General features: G+C 42.4%; 1 protein-coding gene across 1 annotated transcript; it reads left to right on the forward strand.

Annotated features, from left to right (window-relative positions):
* Positions 1-642: 642 nt before the first annotated feature.
* On the forward strand, positions 643-19,909 carry UCK2 (uridine-cytidine kinase 2). Its single transcript, XM_007441659.4, has 7 exons — positions 643-965; positions 6,587-6,746; positions 7,396-7,492; positions 14,431-14,573; positions 17,053-17,150; positions 17,461-17,509; positions 18,739-19,909. Exons 1-7 carry the CDS (start codon positions 864-866, stop codon positions 18,876-18,878), a joined length of 789 nt encoding a protein of 262 aa, XP_007441721.1. The 5' UTR covers positions 643-863; the 3' UTR covers positions 18,879-19,909.
* The last annotated feature ends 1,941 nt before the right edge of the window (positions 19,910-21,850 follow it).

The following is a 21,850-nucleotide window of genomic DNA, read 5'->3' on the forward strand; positions in this document are numbered from 1 at the left end:
GATTGGATGTGTGTCAAATTTGCAAGAGGCTGATGGGGAGTCCTAAGGCAAGCCCTGCCCTTTTTGAATGCAAATGCTACATCAAAACATGTACAAGATAGTGGGCTTGTATCATGCTACCCTGTCCATCATCTTGCCATATCTTTCAACACCTCTGCCCACATCCTCCCAATCAAGATCTTTGATATACTGAAATTGAATGCATGAGGAATAAATGGGGTAACAGGAAATATTTGTAGTGCTTACATCTATTCCTAATGCTATCTTGGAAAACCATTCCTGGGCCTTCCAGAAAAAGGAGGATAGTAAGCAGCATATTTTTTTCTATCCTTGGTTAGCCACAAATGGTAATTCCAAGTTCTGTAGTTTTCTCTCACTTCATGTAAATTTCAAAAGGTCATACTGCACTTGAGAAAACATTAAGAGTGCATGCACAAAAAGAACATGTACAGGTGTATGGTAGCAGCATCCTGTATTACAGTACAGTTCTACATTTTCCTTAAGAAAACTGCCGTCTCCATCCCAAAGTCTGCGAAGTCGATACTACGAAGAAACATGAGTTAGGATTGCGACACAACTAAGAACCCGAACTGGCAGGGATCTAAAACGGTAGTAATCATCTCTCCACTGGTCTTCTGTACTTCATGAGTGAGTGCGGATGCCTGCAGTCCATACTAGAATGACGAGGCTCATCTCCTGCGCAAGCCGATCGGGGCAAGAGGTGGGGAGAAGGGCGGTGCCTGGCAGGATACCACGGCGAGCGGGCGCGCCAAGCCGCGGCTTAGCTGGAAGCCGGCGGGAAGACTTGTGAGGCAAGCATCAACAAATCTTCCCGGACTCGGTAGCCCTGACGCACAGAGACTATGGCGGGGGACAGCGAGCAGGGGCTCCAGCGCTGTGGGGAGTTCGCTGGTGGAAAAAAGCCTTTCCTCATTGGAGTTAGCGGAGGGACAGCCAGCGGCAAGGTGAGCAGTTCCGTTGCAAGGCGGTCAATCAAAGCGTGGCAGTATTTTCCAGAGCTGGGCAGCGCGCGTCTCAAGACTCGCCGAAGTTCCTGTTCCAGATGTCGAGAACAGCACTGCCCATGCTCGGCACTCTTGACTTTAAGCAGAAGATTTGGGACTGAGTCATTTTTCTCGGGTATATATTAGGATTTAAACTTAGATCCAGCTGCTTGCGTGCGTGAATGGTATCTTTCTTTACACGCACAGTGTGCGTCTGTACAGTGTTTCTACCACGTGCGCGAAATACTTTCATTCTCAAAATGAATCCCGTGCACGTGTTATCGGGAGGCATTTCCTTCCTCCCCTGAAAGGGCAGCCCGGAATGGTGCACCGTTGGGGGGCGGCAAGATCGCGAGTAGACCAGCACAGCCCGATTGGGCGCTTCGCCGTCGCTCGAGAGGTTCCCGAGAGTCTTAGCTGCTGCATATGCTACCCCGCCATTGCTGCCAAGCGGGCGGGGCGGAGCGGAGGAGCAAAGGAGGTCCGCTCGTCCTTGGAACCTGCGGTCGTCTCTTGTTGCGGCTCGGTCCCAAAACGTGCCTTTCATCCTTCCAGCGACTCTCGGCTCTGTTAACAGTCATTGATCGTTAACTAACACTCATATGCCAAATACATTTTGAAAATAAAAATGGACTTCGGATTTGGATGGCGAGGACCGTGGAGGCAGACTATTTAAGAATTTGTGAGGTTTCTTCCATTCTTATCAGCTAGTTTTCTCCCACAACTCTGAGTTGGAGTAGTGAGCTTCTAAATCTATAGCGGAGATTCTGAGTCTTCAGAAGTTGTTAGTCATTACTAGTAACTGGGGCATTGGGCAGGATATACTGCATTCACAACTAGAGCTACCAGAAGTGGGCTGCGAAAATAAGGACCACACTGTCTAGTGGTCCTCCAGATTTTTGCAGCCCACCTTTGGTAGCCTTAGGCACAGACCCACAAACAGTGGATGTCTCCACCGTCCCAGTCCAATATGCACTTTTGTTGGGTTGCCTGGAAAGCTTTTGTGGTATAAGAAAGCTGTACAGTGGGGCTTTGTTCTGCTGGCTTTTTTATAGCATTAAGAAAAGGATCACTAGCTGCTCTGATTTCCTTTCTGCCATGAGACCTTATTCTGTAAAATATTATTTATGGTATAGTGATAGCAGAGGCATACTGTAGTGTGTGTGTGCACACAGATTTCCTAGAGTCCGATACAGCCTTACTCGGGAATAAATCTCCAAGAATTTATAGTACAGAAAAACATAAGATGATGCAGTTAGATGAATGTATCATGAATGTGTGTTCAACATAGCACAGAATTGTAGGCTTGCAGCCATTATATTATGATGGAAACAGAAGCTGCCTTGTAGATACTATAATCCAGGAGTAGTTTTTAGGACTATACTGTGAGAGAGTTCATATCCTCAAAACTACTCATTTTGATTTTGACTGGTTTTCTTTAAACCTACAGTACTAAAAGTATATCCTATTAATACAAAGTTATCTTCTCTTATTTCCTTCCTGCTAAAAATGTGTTTCACTACAGCTGGATACATACATACAGACCCAATATTTATTTATTAAGATTTCTATGCCACTCTTCTCCCAATGGTTCAGAATGGTGTACATAGAAATCAGCAAAAAATTAAAAACAACATTAAAATGGTACTGGCCAACATGGGTAAATGCCAACACATAACATCCCTTGAATGTTGCCTTCCAGAGTCACCTTTTTATTTCTTTTCATAACTCATTAGAGAGGAGGTAGTCCTTATATATGAGGTCACACTGTTCCTTGAGAGGGGCACCACCATTGAGAAGTCCTGCTCTGGGGTCCCAGGAAATGGAACTCTCTTGAAGATGGCACTTTAAGCAGCGCCTCTTGTTCTTAGTTCTTATTTGACAGACTTACCTTTCAGGGTATGTGTCATTATACCAAAACCAGAACAGAGTGAGAAGTAGTAAGCAAGAGAATTTAGAGCAGGAGAAAAGAGAATCTAATTAAATGTACTTTACACTAACTCTCTCTCCACCTTTCTGTCTTTTCAAACCATTCTTGCTTTTACCATCTCCATACACATACATTGTATATACATATACACTACACTACAGACTACCTTGTAAGCCAACATACTGTTGCCTGCATGAAAGCACCGAGATACAGAATATGCAGAGATGGCCTTGAAGAAGAAACTTAATAGCCATTATGTAAGCATCAGTTTAGCCTGGGTAGACAAAAAGGGAGTGAGGAAAAAACTCAAGATTGCCCTGCCTTGATCATGTTTGGTATAAGAAGGGAGAGTGAGATACTCTGCCAGGCTTTCATTGTTATTAACCCCTATAACAGTACCGTGCCAATTGTGGTGTCTGTTTCCTGACCTGATCCACCTGCCAGCCTTTCAGGATACTGTGAAGGTAGAAAATTAGTCTTTCAGATTCCTACCTCTGGTGAAGTCCAGATATTGGTCCTGTTCACATATCATAGGTGATTCAGGCATCTTCTCTCCCCAACGGTTGACTCAACCTTGTATACCAGCAGCTCACAATTGCCAGCTAATATTTAAATCTAGCATCCTTAAATAAATTATTCTATATTTTGTACTCTGAAATGAGAGAAAACAGATCTTGACACACACACACCCCTCCTGCCTGACATGCTTTCAAATATTTGAGGAGTGCTATAGTATCCTCTCTCAGTGTTTTCTAGGCCAGATATATCCAGTTTCTTCAATGCCTCTTCATAGGACTTAATATGTAGTATGAGACACCAACTATTGTGACTCTGTCTTCTTATATGGCACAGTTGCATGTATGTAATCATTTATATGGCTTCCACACCTCATATACATGACTCTCTGCTCTTTAAGGATCCACTGTCCAGTTTTCCATTCTTCACTGTCTTTTTTCTTATTCTGAATGCTCAGAGCCAGTTTCATTTGCAAGGGTCTAAAGACTGTTGCTCAGCAGTCTAGAGTATTTTAGTTTAGGGATCTTAGTTGCATCTCTTGGACTTCCTCCTCTCTTCCTGTCATCTTTCTAGAGCAGTGTTTCTTAAAGTGTTATCTTAGGACCCCTGGAGGTCCCCCAAGACCCTTTCAGGGGTCCTTGAAATCAAAATTATATGCCAGCCTATGTTGAAAAATAATACAATATTAAAATCCTGTCAAACAATCATGAGGAGTGGTAGCAGCAGCAAATTTTAATTTTTAATACAGTAAATATAGATAAATACAACCCATACAAACAAAAGCTCTTTTGGGGTCCTTCATAATTTTTAAAAGTGGGAAGGAGTCCTGAAAGAAAAAAGTTTAAGAAACACTGTTCTAGAGGATTGCATCCCCTGCTGGTTTCTTCTGTTGAAGGGGCTTCTTTCTTTGTTGCAACAAATCATTTTCATCAATTGAAATGTACCCCACCAATTGATTCATTTCTTTTTCTTTCAAGGAGTGCTGCAAATATATGCTAGGTTAAGTTCAGGCAGGAAAACAAGCATGACATAAGCATTGCATATCGCAGGTTCTCATTTCTTCTTGTTCCTCAGGGTTTCACAGTAGCCAAGTACAAACTGTTAAGGAAAATGTTTTAAATCAAATCTTTGTTATGGTCATAGATCAGCTGCATAAGGAAAACGTGTTAGGAATTCACCTTCAAATTCCCCTACTGAATTCCCCAGGCAAAATCCTGTAAGTTCTCTTGCTCTTTCCATAGGTATTTTTTTAAAAAAATCAATGGTAGGTAGAATCTGGATTTGTGCTACTCTAGACAGTTGGGGGGGCCATCATATATCACATGCTGTAGTCCCTTTTTACCCCACTCCCTTTTGTGTGGCCACAAAGATGTGGAAACAAAAATGATCAGAGGAACAAAATGGATGGTCTCAATGCCAGAATGGATAATTAACCTTCCATTAAGTAATTTGCACAGGATTGGGTAGTTCATTTAGTTCCAAATTAGATAGTTATTTTGGGTCCCTCTTGGTTAATTGGTAGGGTCGTTTTCCTTTTTTCCTGTTCATGCAGTCTGCTAACAAACACTGTCATAACTCAGTCAAACGTAGCCACCGAGTTATTGCTATGCTTCTGAATTTCTAGTTAAAGTCTGAAAAAGTCTTCAGATGCCTATGTTCCTAGAAGTTTAGTAATATAGACCTTACTGGGGAATGTGTGTGACTCAGAGTTGAAATGTTAGAATCTTGGTGTTTGGTGAGCTTGGCTCCTTTCTTGCAAATGTTCCAGTACCAAATGTGTTAACGTGGTCAGTGTTCTGACACAAAGGAGTGAGATTTGCTGGCTTTTTCTGTGTGGCAGCTTGGCCTACCTGCCTCAATCAGTGTTGTGGTCATTCTTGGGCCTTTGGTTTTTTTGAATAGCTTGTAGGCCAGGTTTATGTGTGTAGAGGAGTACTGAAATAGCCTTAAAGAAAATATACAGTAGGCATTACAAAAATATCAGCTTCGCCTAAAAAGACAAGAAGGGATGAGAGAAAAACTCAAGATTGGCCTGTCTTGACTCTGTTGGGCATAAGGAAGAAGGAAAGAGAACTGTCAGGTTTTCAGTATTATAGCTTATTTCAATAGAGTTTTAGGATTTCTTGTGGTGTCTATTTCCTAACCTGATCTAGATCAGAGGGCTAACAATGTGTCTGTTAATAGCTGATCAGTCAGAATTCCACGGTTCTAGGAATTCTCCTGCATTTTTGGATTTGCCTTGATATAAAACAGTTAGTGTTCCACTTCCGTTTGTGATTTAATGTGTCTGTGTATTGTCAAATTAAGAATTTTCATCATGGCTTCTGTCAGCCAAGTGATGTTCATGGATGCCTTCTGCTAATCTTTTGCCTATTTGTCCTACATAGTAACTTTCACAGTCTTTGTATGTTCTAATAATACCTGATCTGTCTTTAATTGGTGGATCTTTGAGTTTGCTTAAGATGCTTTGGAGGGATTTCATTGATTTGTGAGCATTTCATTCATGTGATAAACTGTCCTGCACAGGAATATCGCACGGGGTGTCCCAGAGCTTATTCTGGAGTGCAGTTTCTAGGATATTTATATAGGAATATCATTCATTGAGAGAATTTGCACAAAAAATATCGTTCTGATGAGAGAATATTAGTTTATTTTGAAGGGCACAGTGTCCCAATTAGAGAGAGAATAAGAAGTGTATAATCAATAAATATAATAAAAAGTATTACATACTCTGAGTTCTCATTCAGAGTTTTGGATAAACAAAGAACTGGGAATTTGTTACTAAGTTCAACATTGTCATTGTTATAGCTTTCTACAGCACTATCTCCTTAACTTCTGATGTGTTTGTAACATTTGGAGTTGTGGATTTTTCATTTACAAGCAGTGCTGTATCTGTCATCTTTTGCTTAGGTATGATCCTACTGGACTAACAATTACGAGCTCTCTGAGTTTGTGTGCTAGTCTGGTTTACCATTTTTATTTTGTGATTTTAGAATTTGCAACAGGAGCTCCTTGAAGCCAGCAAACAAATTGATGCTTGAGAGTTAGAAAGTTACCATCTGTCCAACAGATTTTCTTTCTTCGTGTGCTAGTGCCAAAGTCTTTGTTCACTCTCTCTTCCTTCTATCTTTTGCAGTCCTCTGTTTGTGCCAAAATTATTCAGCTGCTGGGACAGAATGAAGTAGACCTTCACCAGAAACAAGTTGTGATTCTGAGCCAGGACAGTTTCTATCGTGTACTCACCACAGAGCAGAAAGCAAAAGCCCTCAAAGGCCATTTCAACTTTGACCACCCAGGTGACTTGTCATAGATTGAGAAGGGAATGGATAGTCACAGACATACCATTTAGCTTGCCTTTTAATTTCCCCAAGACAGACTTGGAAGACTGGAATATCATAGTGCTACAATCTGTTTTCTCAGAATACCAGTTTGTTGAGAAGTGGCCCAACCATGAGAAGCAGGTACCTGGGCTGGAAGATTATGGATAGCATTAAAGACTTTCAAATAGAAAAAAATTAACTAGAAAGAAAAATACACAAAATTAGGGATAATCAGATAAAAACTCACAGGACAAAACAAGCATATCTCCAACCTTCAGTTGTTCCAGAGCAGCAAAAAAAAAAAACAACATGGGAGGTTTTTGGTGGTATCTACTGTTACAAAGTTGTAGGCATTTCCATTTGATACCAGTTTCAACCATCCATTCCATTGGGGAAAGGCATTAGTATTTTCTTTCCCTCTGCAAGGTGGATACAGTAGTAAGCACTGTTTTGATGGCAGCTAAAGGCTGATTTGAGAGATTGCATAATTTTAAGGAGGTTCAGTATAAAGTTGATAATTTACCTGGATGCTAACTCTCCATCAGAAGGCCTGTCACACATTGAAAGCTGCAACGTATTAAAGGTTAATTACATCTTTACACATGATCTGTGATTCTCTTTACAGATGCCTTTGATAATGAACTGATTGTCCAAACACTTAAAGAGATCATGGATGGGAAGGCAGTTCAGATACCTGTGTATGACTTCATTTCTCATTCTCGGTAAGTTTGCTTCCTGGATATTCCCAGTCCACAGCTCAGTACTTGAGATATGATACTTTGTACTTGAGATGCTCTGCCATCAGCAGAAAGTGCCACCAAGCACCTGGTGGAGATTTTGCATCTTGTTTAAGCTCTTCCTTCTGGCTGTTAGCTCAGCCGGTGATGATCCAGCTGCTTCCCTGTGCTATTTAGCATGAACTCTGGGATCATTTGGAGATTTACTTGAATTGGTGTCAGCACCCTGATGAGTTTCAGGTGTTTCTCTTGCTTTTCTGTAGCCATAGAAAAGCATTCAAGATTTCTGAGTCAACTGTGGGGCTGCTGAATAACTTGATAAGTTTGAATAAAGGGAACTGGGACAGGCTATGTTAGTATTCTGGTGAAATTTATCTTAGAGATTTCCAGAAGAGTTTTTCCTGAAAAGGAGATTTCTGCTTTCTTGTGTTAGCATCAGGGAGCTTTTGCATTTCTTCTTATGGTATTTTTGAATTTAGTTATGGCTGCTATGTAGTGGAGAGTGACAGTGTTCTTTTCAGTATCACTCTGTAGCTGCTCCAACTTCTTGATCTGAAAACATTCTGTGAGAGGAGATTCCTCATGATATTTTTCCTTTGGATTTAATGGTTTGGAAAATCACAGGCTGTAGACTTCTGCAGAGAGGATTGTAGAAAGAAAAGACATTTAGACAGTCTTAGGTCACCTTGTAACTGAAAGATACATTTGAGCCCGTATATCACTCATGCCACCAACATTTTTCTCTAACTTTTAAAGCTGTTTCTTTTCCCCCAAATTCAATTATGTACTGAAAAAGTTGCAGAATAAATTTTGAACTTAGCAATAAGATGCATAATTGGCTTTAGATAGGTTGTGTTCTTCTAAAAAATTAGGATTGAAACTTGATCATGATACCTGGAATTCTATTTTCTAGGTTGGTATACTGTTGTATCCTTTCCTAGCTAAAAGATATTTGTCCACAGTCATTCATGTAATACCATGTGGACATTAGGCTGCAGTATATTTGAAGCTGTCTTCAGGTTCCCTTGTGAATATTACCACTGGCATATTTCCTTCCACTAATTAGTTGTACTGTGGCCAAGGAAGGGCTGGTCACTGCTGTCTTCTGTGTTAGGAGTCACAGCTTCTCCTAAGTAAATTTTTTCTGAAGATTGTAGTCCTGGATAATACTTTATATTGGCCATCTTAGCTATCTCTTGAAAAGTAGGATACATACTATACATACAGTACTATTCCCAATTATTGCCAATATTTATTCATCACTGCTTTTCCAGAAACCATGGAACTATACAGCACTTTGGTCTTAAAGGGAAAAAGGTACTTTGGAATACATGATTGTGCTTATGTTGGCAATTCCTTAAAGCAGCTGCATTTTCTCTGGGATTCTCTGCACCTGCCATCCTGTCCTGTGACAGATGCATTCAGTTTAAGGATTGTCAACATGAATACAGCCACCTGCTCCAAAGCACCTTTTGCCCTTCAAATCCAAAGTGCTGTACAGGTAGTCCTTGGTTAACAATTGCCCTGTTTACCAACCATTCAAAGTTGGCACTGAAAAAGTAACTTTATGACTGGTCCTTGAACCTGTAACAGTTGCAGCATCCCTGTGGTCACATGATCACCATTTGCGAGTTTCACAGCCAGCTTCCGACAAGCAAAGTCAATGGAGAAACTGGCAGTAAAATCGCAAGTTGTGGTCATGTGATGTCTCATTTAACAGTGGATGACTCACTTAACGACTGCAGCGGAACTGGCGTAAGCCTGGTGTGGTCATGTGATGTCTCACTTAATGACCATGTTGCTTAGCGACAGAGTTGCTGGTCCCATTTGTGGTTGTTAAGTAAGGACTACCTGTATAGTACTGAGAGAAGTGTTTCTTAACATTTTTGGTGATTCCAAATTTTGGTTTAAGTGTGAAGTATTAAAGTTTCTTACCACTTGTTACAAATTGTACCATTTGCCCCCAAAAGATTCAGATTGTAGTCATCTCATCTGGACCAGGAAATAATTTGACTACTGCAAAGGGCTAGATGTCATCCTTTCCATAACTATATCATTCTACAACCAGAGCAAAAACAAGGTCCAGCGTTGGCCTCCCATTATCTGGGATAAGCCTATGATTACCGTGGAGCTCACGAAATTCCAGGTCCTCCTGGACTCAGCCCCTGAGCATGGAGGTTGAAGTCACCCAACACCAGCCTCAAGACTAGATCCAGCAGCCTGGGCAGGGATCAGGGTATCCAGTACATCAGCAGGGTCTCTAATGTGTCCCTACAGCCCAGCTTAACATACAGGCATTCACACTGTGCTGCCTTAAGAGCAGAGCCCCTGTTCACAGGGAGGGGCTATTTATACAGTAGTGCCAGATTTCTGTCAGGGTAACACTGTCACCCTTGACCATTTAAGTCTTTGTAACATACAAGATTTGGCTTTAAATGGAGGTGAAGTTTTCACTTTTACAGGTATACTGAAAGGAACAGGAAAGGGAAGTGGAATGAGACCTTTCTGTGTCTCTGCTCTTTTTGTCCATATTTGACTTAACTGAGCCAGCAGGGAGAAAACTTCATAAAATGGGGGGACTTAATGAAATAAGGTAGCAAATGACCCTTGTTTCCTTTGTCTGCATAGTTATTTAGCACATTTCACCACCCTGTCCATTTGATTTGGCTCTCAAAAGAAGCAGCTGTGAATGGTTAAAGTTGCAGCTATTGCAGTTGTCCAGGACACAAACTCGTCCCCTAAATGTCTATTTAAGTTAGTTTTTAATTCATTAAGACATACAGCAGCCAAACAAGCCCTAGATGAGAGTAAGGCCTAGAGGAAAAAGCATGTGTAAACAAAGAAGAATGGGTAGGCCCATCCCAAATGCAGATTGAGCCTTAGGGAAAGTAGCTGTGAAAGCAATCAGGCAAGGCTTTGAGCACATCCAAAATAAAGTAACACATTCAGTTTAATTTCCTGACAGAACCTAGACATCTGTACACTATTGATTTGTTCCTGAGTCTTTGAGTGGGATGCTTTTTTTCCCCAAACCCACACTGAACTGCCCCAGGAGAATTCAAAAGAAAAGAAGCCTTGAGCAAACTCCTCCCTGATGTTTTAATTTCAAGAATATGGGGGGTGGGGGTGGATTTGTGCTTGTTCAGGAATTTAGCTAAATGTCCCTCATGAGTTTCCTTATTAGCAGGGGAAGGTTTTCAGTTACAGTCAGTTGTGTATGGAATTTGGCTTGCTAGATATGCTTGTAACCACAGTATCTATCTATATACTACTAAAACTCTCATTGTGTTTATCCGTTTGTCTGTTTGTACCCTCATGTTAGCCCAAATGGTGCATTATACCACAACTTTTGAATCAAGGTACCTAAAATCTGCTAACTTAAAGAATGCATAAAAAATCTGGGACCCATTACTCCTGTGGAATTGAAATTTCCACAATGTTCACACCAGTTTTATTTGCAAAGTTGTGGCTGTTGCAGCATCCCTGCGGTCATGTGAATGTGATTTCCGACACTCCCTGCCAGCTTCCCACAAGCAAAGTCAGTGGGGAAGCCGGCAGGAAGTCAGAGGTTGTTCCCACTCCCACTGCTTTTTTGCCCATCTGTGGTCATTCTGTTTAGGTACAGTGGGGCAAAAAAGTATTTAGTCAGCCACCAATTGTGCAAGTTCTCCCACTTAAAAAGATGAGAGAGGCCTGTAATTTTCCTCATAGGTATACCTCAACTATGAGAGACAAAATGGGGGGGGGGGGATCCAGAAAATCACATTGTCTGATTTTTAAAGAATTTATTTGCAAATCATGGTGGAAAATAAGTATTTGGTCAATATCAAAAGTTCATCTCAATACTTTGTTATATATCCTTTGTTGGCAATGACAGAGGTCAAACGTTTTCTGTAAGTCTTCACAAGGTTTTCACACACTGTTGCTGGTATTTTGGCCCATTCCTCCATGCAGATCTCTAGAGCAGTGATGTTTTGGGGCTGTCGCTGGGCAACACGGACTTTCAACTCCCTCCAAAGGTTTTCCATGGGGTTGAGATCTGGAGACTGGCTAGGCCACTCAAGGACCTTGAAATGCTTCTTACGAAGCCACTCCTTTGTTGCCCGGGGAGTGTGTTTGGGATCACTGTCATGCTGAAAGACCCAGCCACGTTTCATCTTCAATGCCCTTGCTGATGGAAGGAGGTGTTCACTCAAAATCTCATGATACATGGCCCCATTCATTCTTTCCTTTACACAGATCAGTTGTCCTGGTTCCTTTGCAGAAAAACAGCCCCAAAGCATGATGTTTCCACCCCCATGCTTCACAGTAGGTATGGTGTTCTTTGGATGCAACTCAGCATTCTCTCTCCTCCAAACACAACGAGTTGAGTTTAGACCAAAACGTTCTACTTTGGTTTCATCTGACCATATGACATTCTCCCAATCCTCTTCTGGATCATCCAAATGCTCTCTAGCAAACTTCAGACGGGCCCGGACATGTACTGGCTTAAGCAGGGGGACACATCTGGCACTGCAGGATTTGAGTCCCTGGTGCCATAGTGTGTTACTGATGGTAGCCTTTGTTACTTTGGTCCCAGCTCTCTGCAGGTCATTCACTAGGTCCCCCCGTGTGGTTCTGGGATTTTTGCTCACCGTTCTTGTGATCATTTTGACCCCACGGGGTGAGATCTTGCGTGGAGCCCCAGATCGAGGGAGATTATCAGTGGTCTTGTATGTCTTCCATTTTCTAATTATTGCTCCCACAGTTGATTTCTTCACACCAAGCTGCTTGCCTATTGCAGATTCAGCCTTCCCAGCCTGGTGCAGGTCTACAATTTTGTTTCTGGTGTCCTTCGACAGCTCTTTGGTCTTGGCCATAGTGGAGTTTAGAGTGTGACTGTTTGAGGTTGTGGACAGGTGTCTTTCATTCTGATAACAAGGTCAAACAGGTGCCATTACTACAGGTAACGAGTGGAGGACAGAGGAGCCTCTTAAAGAAGTAGTTACAAGTCTGTGAGAGCCAGACATCTTGCTTGTTTGTAGGTGACCAAATACTTATTTTCCACCATGATTTGCAAATAAATTCTTTAAAAATCAGACAATGTGATTTTCTGGATTTTTTCCCCCATTTTGTCTCTCATAGTTGAGGTATACCTATGATGAAAATTACAGGCCTCTCTCATCTTTTTAAGTGGGAGAACTTGCACAATTGGTGGCTGACTAAATACTTTTTTGTCCCACTGTAAGTAAATATTGACTTATTGAAGTTCATTTGCCACTACAATTATTTTTCTATTTATGATATATACTCTTCTTAGATGATCATGGGATCTTCCAGCATTGGAGTAAAAAAAATTATGGTCAGCCTAAAATTTAATATTTATTCTGGTCACATCAGACTGTACTTCCTTACTGTCAAAGGATGACTCAACAAGTCACAGGGTTGTCTAGTACAAACTCAATGCTTTTTTCACAAATGTAGGAAAGTGTGTACAGACTATGTTTCAAGTAATGCCCTCCCCCCATGCCCCCTTCCAAATGAAGGAATAATTTTGACCAATTTTTATGAGCTTGGTGTTTCAGTCTCAGCCCTTTTATTTTTTTTTTAATTTCTTTGAAATATAATGATCCTGGGTTTGGGGGAGGCCACCAAATATTGTTCTATTTATATAAACAAAGGCCACGTTTTGGTCCCAGAGTAGCTCAGATAGAACAAAATAAAGATCTCGGAGAATCACAGTTGGACACACCTATAGAGGTTTAACCTCCATACTCTGTGTAGTATCCACCGAAGCAACTCTGATAGATGATCATTCAGCCTCTGTTTGAAGACCTCCAGTGAAGGAAGACTCACCACTTCATGTGGCAACCTTTCCACTGGCTGGCAGCTAGTACAGTCAGGAAGTACTGATACATAGCGTGAACTTCCTTCCTTACAAAGTTAATTGATTGATTCTGGTTTTGCCTCCTGGGACAATATTAAATTAGTCCACTTCCTCCTCTGTATGGCAGCCCTTTAAATATTTACCTCCCCTTAATTATCTTTTCTGTAGGTTAAAGCCCAACATTCTGTAACCATTCCTTATAGGGCTTGGTTTCCAGACCCTTTGCCATCTTGATAGCTTTCCTCTGAATTTGCTTCAGTTCATCACTGTCTTTTTTGAACTGTGGGAATGGGACCCAATACAGGCAGTCCTCGCTTAATGATCATTTGTTTAGTGACTGAAGTTATGATGGTGCTGAAAAAAGACTTACAACCAGTCTGAAAGTTGCAGCCATCACAGCATCCCCACAGCCACGTGATTGTAATTCGGGTGCTTGGCAACCACTGTGCATTTATGATGGTCACAGCATCCCACGGTCACATGATTGCCATTTGCAACCTTCCTAGCCGGCTTCTGACAAACAAAGTCACTGGGGAAGCTGGCAGGAGGTCTCAAAAAAATGAACTACCCTGGCTGCATTTCCAACAATGATTTTGTAAGTGAGCTTTTGGGGGCAGGGAGGGAATGTGAGTCCTGGTGGCAGTGGCAGCTGGAAGCAGCTACGGGGTGGATTGGGAGGTCTCAGCCAATGATCTGGAGGGCCGCTCTCAGCTGGCAGGCATTTAAATGGGAGCTAGCATGCTGCATTCCCAAGTTAGAGGCAGAAGCCGAGTGTCCTATGCAGTAAGAGAAGTGGCAAAGCTTTGGTCGCTGTCACTCCAGGGGAGGGGCTAGCGGACAGGGTCCTGGCTTGGGCTTTGCAAGCAGGTGCTATGGCTCCACATCACAGAGTAGGATGTGGACCTTTTGACCTCCCTTACTGAGCTCCCTTGTCAAACTCCTGTTTCTTCTTCCTGGTCACTCACCCACTGCTGTGTGGAAGCGATGTTACTCTTTCTATTAGAACTGCTTGTTTTGTTTTCCAACTACATTGGAATCTTTTTGCGCATGTTAATAGCAAAGAAGAAACAGTAAGTGTGTATCCTGCTGATGTGGTACTATTTGAGGGCATCCTAGTCTTCTATAACGAGGAAGTCCGGGACCTTTTCCAGATGAAACTCTTTGTGGACACAGATCCAGACACTCGGCTCTCCCGTAGGGGTAAGTTGTAGGATGACCCTCTCTTTACAGCATTAGCACAAGACCAAATGTATATGCATATACTGGGCAAATACTTCTCATCAGTTGTGTGAGTATGCAGGTGTATCCAGATTAATAAACACAAGTGATTATTCTTGGGAGAAGTTTTTAATTCACAAGAGCAGTTGGGAATGTGTTTTGTTTCAAACTCAGAATGCTGCATTCCTGAATTTCTGTTGACCCATTTCACGTCTGGCACAGTTTTGGTGAAATAAACCAAAATAAATCCAAAATAAACTTTGAAATGGTTTCAGGTATTTTCCCTATGAGAAATAGTAAGATTGAGAACAAATCTCTTGGGTGGTAAAACATTGGCTGATGGCTAGGCAGCAGAGAAAGATACAGAATGCACTACTGACTGCATCAGCAGTGAACAAGGTCATGAGCAGAGCGTTCATACATGCTTACATTTAGCAGAACAATCAGTACAGAGTCTTTTGCATGTTTAAAACAAACATAGCTCTTTCAGGAGAAAAAAAACGTATCGCTGAGTTAAGGTATGCATGTAACTCTGCACACTTTTTGTTCTGTGGATTGTGGAGTTTTCAGAGTGTCTTTGAAGATAACACTCTTACTGCATACATATCCTGAGTAAACAGCATCAGTGGGAACCAAGAGCATGCACAGACTGCACACACTTTAGCAGGCCATCCAGTATAGAGTTGCTCTGCATTTTTGAAAGCATTCTGCAGCAAACCAGCACATAGTACTTCCTGAATTTTCATCACTTTTGTATGAATTTAGGCACAGTAGTGCATATGCATGCTTGCAAACACAGTTTTGATACGATTTCCAGCATTCCATCTGCTCTTCTTCTGAAGGGTGGAATCCGGTGACCCATTCATATGAAGTTCAGTTTGCAGTTAATGGTTGGTTTCTTTTCTAGGAAAAGAACCTGGCTCAGAATGGCCATCTTTGTGCTTAAGTGTTTTGTTACTAAGAATAATGGCTCAGGTGCAGAAACTGTCTCAGTTATGAGTTTTCATGCCAGGGGTCAAGGAGACACCTGGTCAAATGCCTTGCCTTGTTATGTGTAGCCACTTGCTGCTTGAACAACAGCTGAAACTCCAGGGGGTAGGGACATCTTAAGGGACCATGTTCCTCTCCTTCACACTTGAGTGAAACCCATGATCTTACAGTACTTGCCTGCACAAGCATTGATGGTATCCTTGGTGTTAGCTATAATGGTTCTAGTGCTCACCCCCTCTAGACCAAGACCATCCTGCACAATCAGATACAGTTTGTGAGCAAGGTAGCTGATGCCGACAAAATGTATCGTTTGTCTGTTGTGCCTACTGTCCCTGCCAGCTGAAATATGGCTGCCCAGGAAGCAGTGCACTCAGCTAGCAATGTGATTCATGGCTACATTGAGCTCATCTGCCTTGAGCCATGTCAAGCACCTATGCCATCATTAGAAATTCTGGGATTTACAGGTGTTAAAGCATTCCCAAAATCAAAAGATGCCTGGAGTCCTTTCCCTGCTGATCTGGACCCTGCAGTAGTTGCAGACAGTCTTCAAGCATAAGCCATACCATGCTTCCTTTGAGCCCTCAGCATACTCACTTTGGTGAAAGCAGGAGGTCTTCTGTTGCCTCTGTCACCATTTCCACCGTATGCTGTGAATCCAGATTCAGAAAGTGGCAGCCCTTTCTCCTCTGGACCGTTGTCTTCAGTCCCAGATTGCTACTGGAGGGGAGTAAGCTGACTGCCTGATGCATCATCAACACCAACACCACCTCAGCTTGTGCAGGCAGAAGAGTTCCTCTCCCAGCACTGGGTCCTTTCTCAGCCTTTCCCACCATGTTACCAGCTGGTGGCATCATTGTTTCATCAGGAAGAACAGGCAAAGTACTAAAATCAAGCTTCCTTACATCAGTTGTTCTCCCCCTCCCTTGACCACCAACCTTGGCACTGCCTTTCCTTTGACCAGCTCTTTCTATCTGACCTCATTCTCCTGGATATAGGTGTTTTTAGTGAGTGGTATAGTTAGGAGAATTCTGAAATGCAAGCCTTTTTTAAAAAACAAAAAGGAAAGGGCTTTAATTAATATGATTTTGCATGGGTCTAGCAAGCAGCAGTCTTGTCAAATGCTAATTGGAAGAATTAATAAGCAGATCTTATTGGGAAAGCTTTGAGTGGGTGAGTGAAAGTGGTAATTGAAACCCAAAAGGGGCTAGTTTAAAAAGCAAGGGGACAGAAGGATGTGGAGAACCCCTTTCTTTTTAACTGGCCTCAGTTGTCCAGTGAGTGGCTGAGCATGAACTTGAATCTTATCTCTTCAGTCCTAGTCCAAGACCATAACCATTAACACCACAGTAGCTCACTTGCCATATGAAGGCTTAATCTTTTGTGTGCTTGGGCAACCTGTGATTATATGGTAGCTGTATACTAGTTTTTTCTGTTGTCACTCATCTATTCCATGTTTCTTTACTGTCTGCAGTTCTCCGAGATATCAGTGAACGAGGCAGGGATTTAGAGCAGATCTTATCACAGTATATTACATTTGTCAAGCCAGCCTTTGAAGAATTCTGCTTACCTGTGAGTAAAAGGTTTTTCCCTTTCCTGGCATGGGAATTGGAGGCTTAGAAGGAGATGAATCCTGGTGGGACACCTGGTAGTTAGAATTAGCAGTATTTCTGGGAGTCCTCTTATGGAAACAGGAGGGACCATTCACACTTTTTTGTCTGCTCTTATGAGGGCTGGCATGGACTCTAGTAGAAAGGAAAGTACAAGAAAAGGGATTTCTAGTTCCACAAGCAGTTTAAGGGGAGAAACCCCTCAGCCCATCTTCTGCCAGAGAAATGTCCCCTCAGCAATTCCTCTAACACAGTTTTCTCCTTTCTGACAGACCAAGAAATATGCTGATGTGATTATCCCAAGAGGTATGGATAATCTTGGTGAGTATGGGATAAGGTGAATCGAGAGTTTGGTAATGTCCCAATATTTGGGGCCTCCACTCTTTCTTGGAAAACTGAGCATTGTCTAAGAAAAGCATTTATCTCTGTCATTCTGAGCTAATAAACCCCTGGATGTTTAATAGAGAGAAAAGAACTATGTGGACATGGTACTTTAATGTAATGTGTACACAACATGGAATCTTTTTAAAGAATTAATACAGGTAATCCTCGTTATGACGGCGCTAAATGAATGATGGTTGTGACCGGTCCTCAGAGTTCCAACTATCCCAGCACCCCTGCGGTCACGTGATCGCAATCTGGGTGCTTGGCAACTGGCTCACACTTATGACCAGTTGCAGCGCCCTGTGATTATGTGATCACCATTTGCAACCTCCCTGCCTGCTTTCTCAGAAAGTCAATGGGGAAGCCAGCAGGGAAGGTTGCAAGTTGTTGGGGTAAATCTCCCCAACCCATGCGCCCTCCACCAGCCCCTCTGTGCTCATGCCGGTGACTTGTGCACCCTCACACACCCTCCCTGACCCTTGCTGCGCCTTGCGTGCACCCTCCCCAACCCTGACCACGCCACCCTCATGCACCCTCCCTGAACCTTGCCATGCTTCCTGTGCACCCTCCCTGAGCCTCACGGTGCCTCCCTCGCACCCCCACACACCCTCCCCAACTCACTGTGTTACCCCATGCACCCTCCCTGACCTTTGCCACATCTCCTTTGTGCACCCCTTGCACTCACATGCACCCTCCCCGACCCTTGCTGCACCACTCTTGCGCATCCTCACTGCACCACCCTAGCACCTTTGCACACCTTCCCCAACCCTCACTGCACCACCCTTGCGCACCCTCCCTGACCCTTGTGCACTCCCACACCCTCACGTAACCTCCCCAACCCTCCCCACACCTCCCTTGACCCCCGCGCACTGTCCCTGAGCCTCGCTGCACCCCTGCACACCCTTCCGGAGCCTTGCTGTGCCACCCTTGCACACACCCTTGCACCCCCCACGCACCCTCTCCAACCCTTGCTGCACCTCCCTTGCACCCTTGCACTCTCCCCCACCCGGCAGCAGCCACTTACATGTCTGCCAGCCTGCTTGCGAGCCGCCTGGGACTTGCACCTTCCTGCCAGCTTCTCCACTGACTTAAACCCTGGGACTGACTCTTTGCTTCTGACTTTATCAATTTTAGCTTTCAAACCACTTCCTTTTTTCTCTGTCTAGTGGCTATCAATCTGATCGTGCAGCACATCCAAGACATCCTGAATGGAGGCATCAGCAAACGCCAGCTTGATGGGTGTCTGTATGATTATATTCCTCCCTACCAGCAACAGCACTTGGAGTCCAGCAGCCGCCCACATTGACCTCGGAGCAACAGAAAGTCTTGCACTGCTGCGCCCCATGAGTTACATTCTATTAGCCCCCGCTCCTTCCCCCACTCCCTAACTGCAGGGCTTCATGGCTTATTAAAGTCCATTGAAGGGACTAGTGGATTTATACAGAAGTCTTCCAGAGCCAGATTATGGCTGCCTGCAGTGGCTTTGCTCCTGCCTTTTCATGGAGGAATGGAGGCATATTTCCATAGGATGGTACAGATGGTTTCTGGACTACATGCAGTGTCAAATGGTATAACTGCCATTATGGTGAGACCATATCATTGTTGATACAAATGGATGTACACAAGAATTAGGAAGGTAAAAAAGAAAAGAAATTAAATTGGATAATTAAAAGACTGGGCCACTAGCTAGAAGTGGCATCTAAACTTCTCAGGTTTGCATTCTCCCCAAACTAAAAAATACATCTAAAAAACAGAGAAAAATACCACTTTTTATTTTGATAAGCTTGGGAAAAGGCAGAAATGGTGGGGGTGTTAAGGAGTCTCTATCTGATCTGAAGTATGACCCTCTAAGTTGGAAATGATCCTGTTTTCACCATACATAGACAACCATGCTGCTTTGATGCCAGAACTGAAGCAGTGGTTTTGCAGCCTTCTAGCAAAGACTAAGCTAAAACAGGGCAGGAATTGACATCATCCAAGCTATCCTGTAACACTCTGCAGAACTGTGTCCACCAAGGGGAGAAGGAATCTTGCTCCTTGCCCACAAGCTTAGGAATGTCTGCAGCAGCAGCAGCAGATCCTATGCCAAAAGGCTAGGATGGGGAATTTCTTGGGGTCTTGTGCTCTTCTAACTATGAGTGATGTGAATGTGTCATGTATTTCCCCTCAGGCCTTAAAGGTATCATGAAAGAGATGCGGAAGCTTGTGTGTAGGAATTGGATCCTGCAGGCTGACTTGTGAGCTTTAATCTTTACCGGTATTATGCGGGAGCCCCAGAATTCAATATTTATAAAAGTAATACTCTGCCTTGGAATAAATAATGCTTATTGAACTTAACTGTATATCTATAATTTATTTGCACATTCTTGTAATATTTATAGAACAATATTCTTTAAAGATTCAGAATGTTGTTGTGGGTTTCTGTTTATTTTAAGGACTGAAAAATAATTAAGAACATGCAGAAAAAATTATGGGAAGAAACCTGTGACTAGAAAGTTGATAGTTATGAAAATGTGGTTCCCAAAACACAAATCTTTATTGTTATAGATCTGCAAATTTGTCTTCAATTTTTCTCTAATTTTGAGAAGTGAAAACTTCAATGAAAATAAATTGACAAATACTTCACAACATAAGCAGTCATAAGGATTCTGGAGCCCCTAAATATTAGTATTTGTTAATATTCTCTGAGCTTAGAATGGAATAAAGAATAAAGAGCACATTATTTGTTCGGGTTCTTGATTTGCTGATCTCTAAGCTCGCACTAGCAGTCCTTCAGAATGACTTCTACCACCAGTACTAGTACTATATAAGCATTCACGAGATGGAAAGAAGTGAAGGTACAGGAAATACGTATCTACCAATGTTCAAGAAGGGGGGGGGAACACTCCCATCTTGTAAATTAGATGACACAAGTGGACCCTCAACAGCTTCTCTTTCCTGTCTCATTTCCCTTTCTCCACATAACAGTTACTGCTCCTCCTCATGTTACATATTTTGCTTTCTGTTTCTGTCAGCATTGTCAATTGTCCAACCACTTCCCATCATCTATACTTGTCCTGCATAAAATGTTACCAATTCGCCCAATCCTTCTTTGTCATCCATGTCAGTCATTTCAATGACACAAGGTTCACTTAAGTGCCTCATGAATTGTACATGTATTCACCATTCCCTATTCTCTCCCTTTTTTCTCTCTTCCATACCCTTTTCCTCCAGTTGATTGATTACATCCATGAGCCATCTCTTGTGGTGGGGGGGTGATGGCAGGGAAAATATGTGTGTGTGTGTGTGTGTGTGTGTGTGTGTGTGTGTTTCTACAAACATTGGGATTTATCAGAGTATCCTTTTTGTTTGGTCACTCTGTTTCATGTGTATCAGTTCCTCTGGTTCAGGAACTCTGCCATAGCTGTTTTCTCGAGGAACCAAGTCTTGGCAAAGGATTAAGTGGATTAGTGGCCAAATAAGATAGTTGAACAGAACTGATTGATAGAGAAGCAGCCTTGATACACAAACAGATTCAACCTATCCTTGCATTGCTTTCTGGCCAATCCAAATCTGACTTTCTGTTTCTGACACCTTGCAGTTGTAACACCTCTGTGTTGTTTCCACAACAATAGACAAAGCATTGTCTTTGAGCTAAGACTTCTTTCTGAAAACCCTGATAGTATGCAAAGCTGTCAGCAAGCTGGAGCTGAGTTTTGTATTGCCATAAATTGGTAACAAAAATGAAATGTTGATTAAACATTTGGAACACTGTCACAACTTAGAGCAAGATCTGGTTTATTATTTTTGGAGGGATTTCTGCAATGTCACTTAAATTGTTAGTACTCTTCTGAAATACACTGAACTGGCATCGACCAGTTTAGCCTGTATATAGCCATTTTTAAGGCAGTTACTAGGAATACAATTTTAAACTCAATTTCTGCTAATCTTGCAAAGGTTTCATGTGGCCCTGTTTGTCTATGCAGGAATTTTTTTTGTTTTGACTATGTGTGGCATTTGCATTAAATTAGAAGTCTTTAATTATTGTATGTCCTTTAAGAGTAATGTATGTATTATGAGTCTGTTCTATGTTGCATGCATGTTTTTGCCACAAAAATAATGTTTGACTTGCTTTGGAAATTGTATTGCAAGTAACTTGAAGAGAATTGCTTGTAGGGGCTGAACCAACCAGAAATAGAAAACCTGCCCCCCCTTTTGGTCCTGCACTCAACCATTTGAGCTGCCTTGTCCAATCATTAATTGGACCTTGAGTTAGTGGTCCAATTAATGCCAGGTTAG

The sequence above is a fragment of the Python bivittatus genome, unplaced genomic scaffold, assembly GCF_059951505.1.
Source record: "Python bivittatus isolate LINGU-HERP-01145 unplaced genomic scaffold, Pbiv_v1 ctg000700_np1212, whole genome shotgun sequence".
Classification (NCBI taxonomy): Eukaryota; Metazoa; Chordata; class Lepidosauria; order Squamata; family Pythonidae; genus Python; species Python bivittatus.

Coding starts and splice junctions, on each gene's coding strand:
- UCK2 (XM_007441659.4), top strand. CDS start 864: ATGGCGGGGGACAGCGAGCAGGGGCTCCAGCGCTGTGGGGAGTTCGCT. Junction 966..6,586: donor GAGGGACAGCCAGCGGCAAG/GTGAGCAGTTCC, acceptor TATCTTTTGCAG/TCCTCTGTTTGTGCCAAAAT. Junction 17,510..18,738: donor AAGAGGTATGGATAATCTTG/GTGAGTATGGGA, acceptor TTCTCTGTCTAG/TGGCTATCAATCTGATCGTG.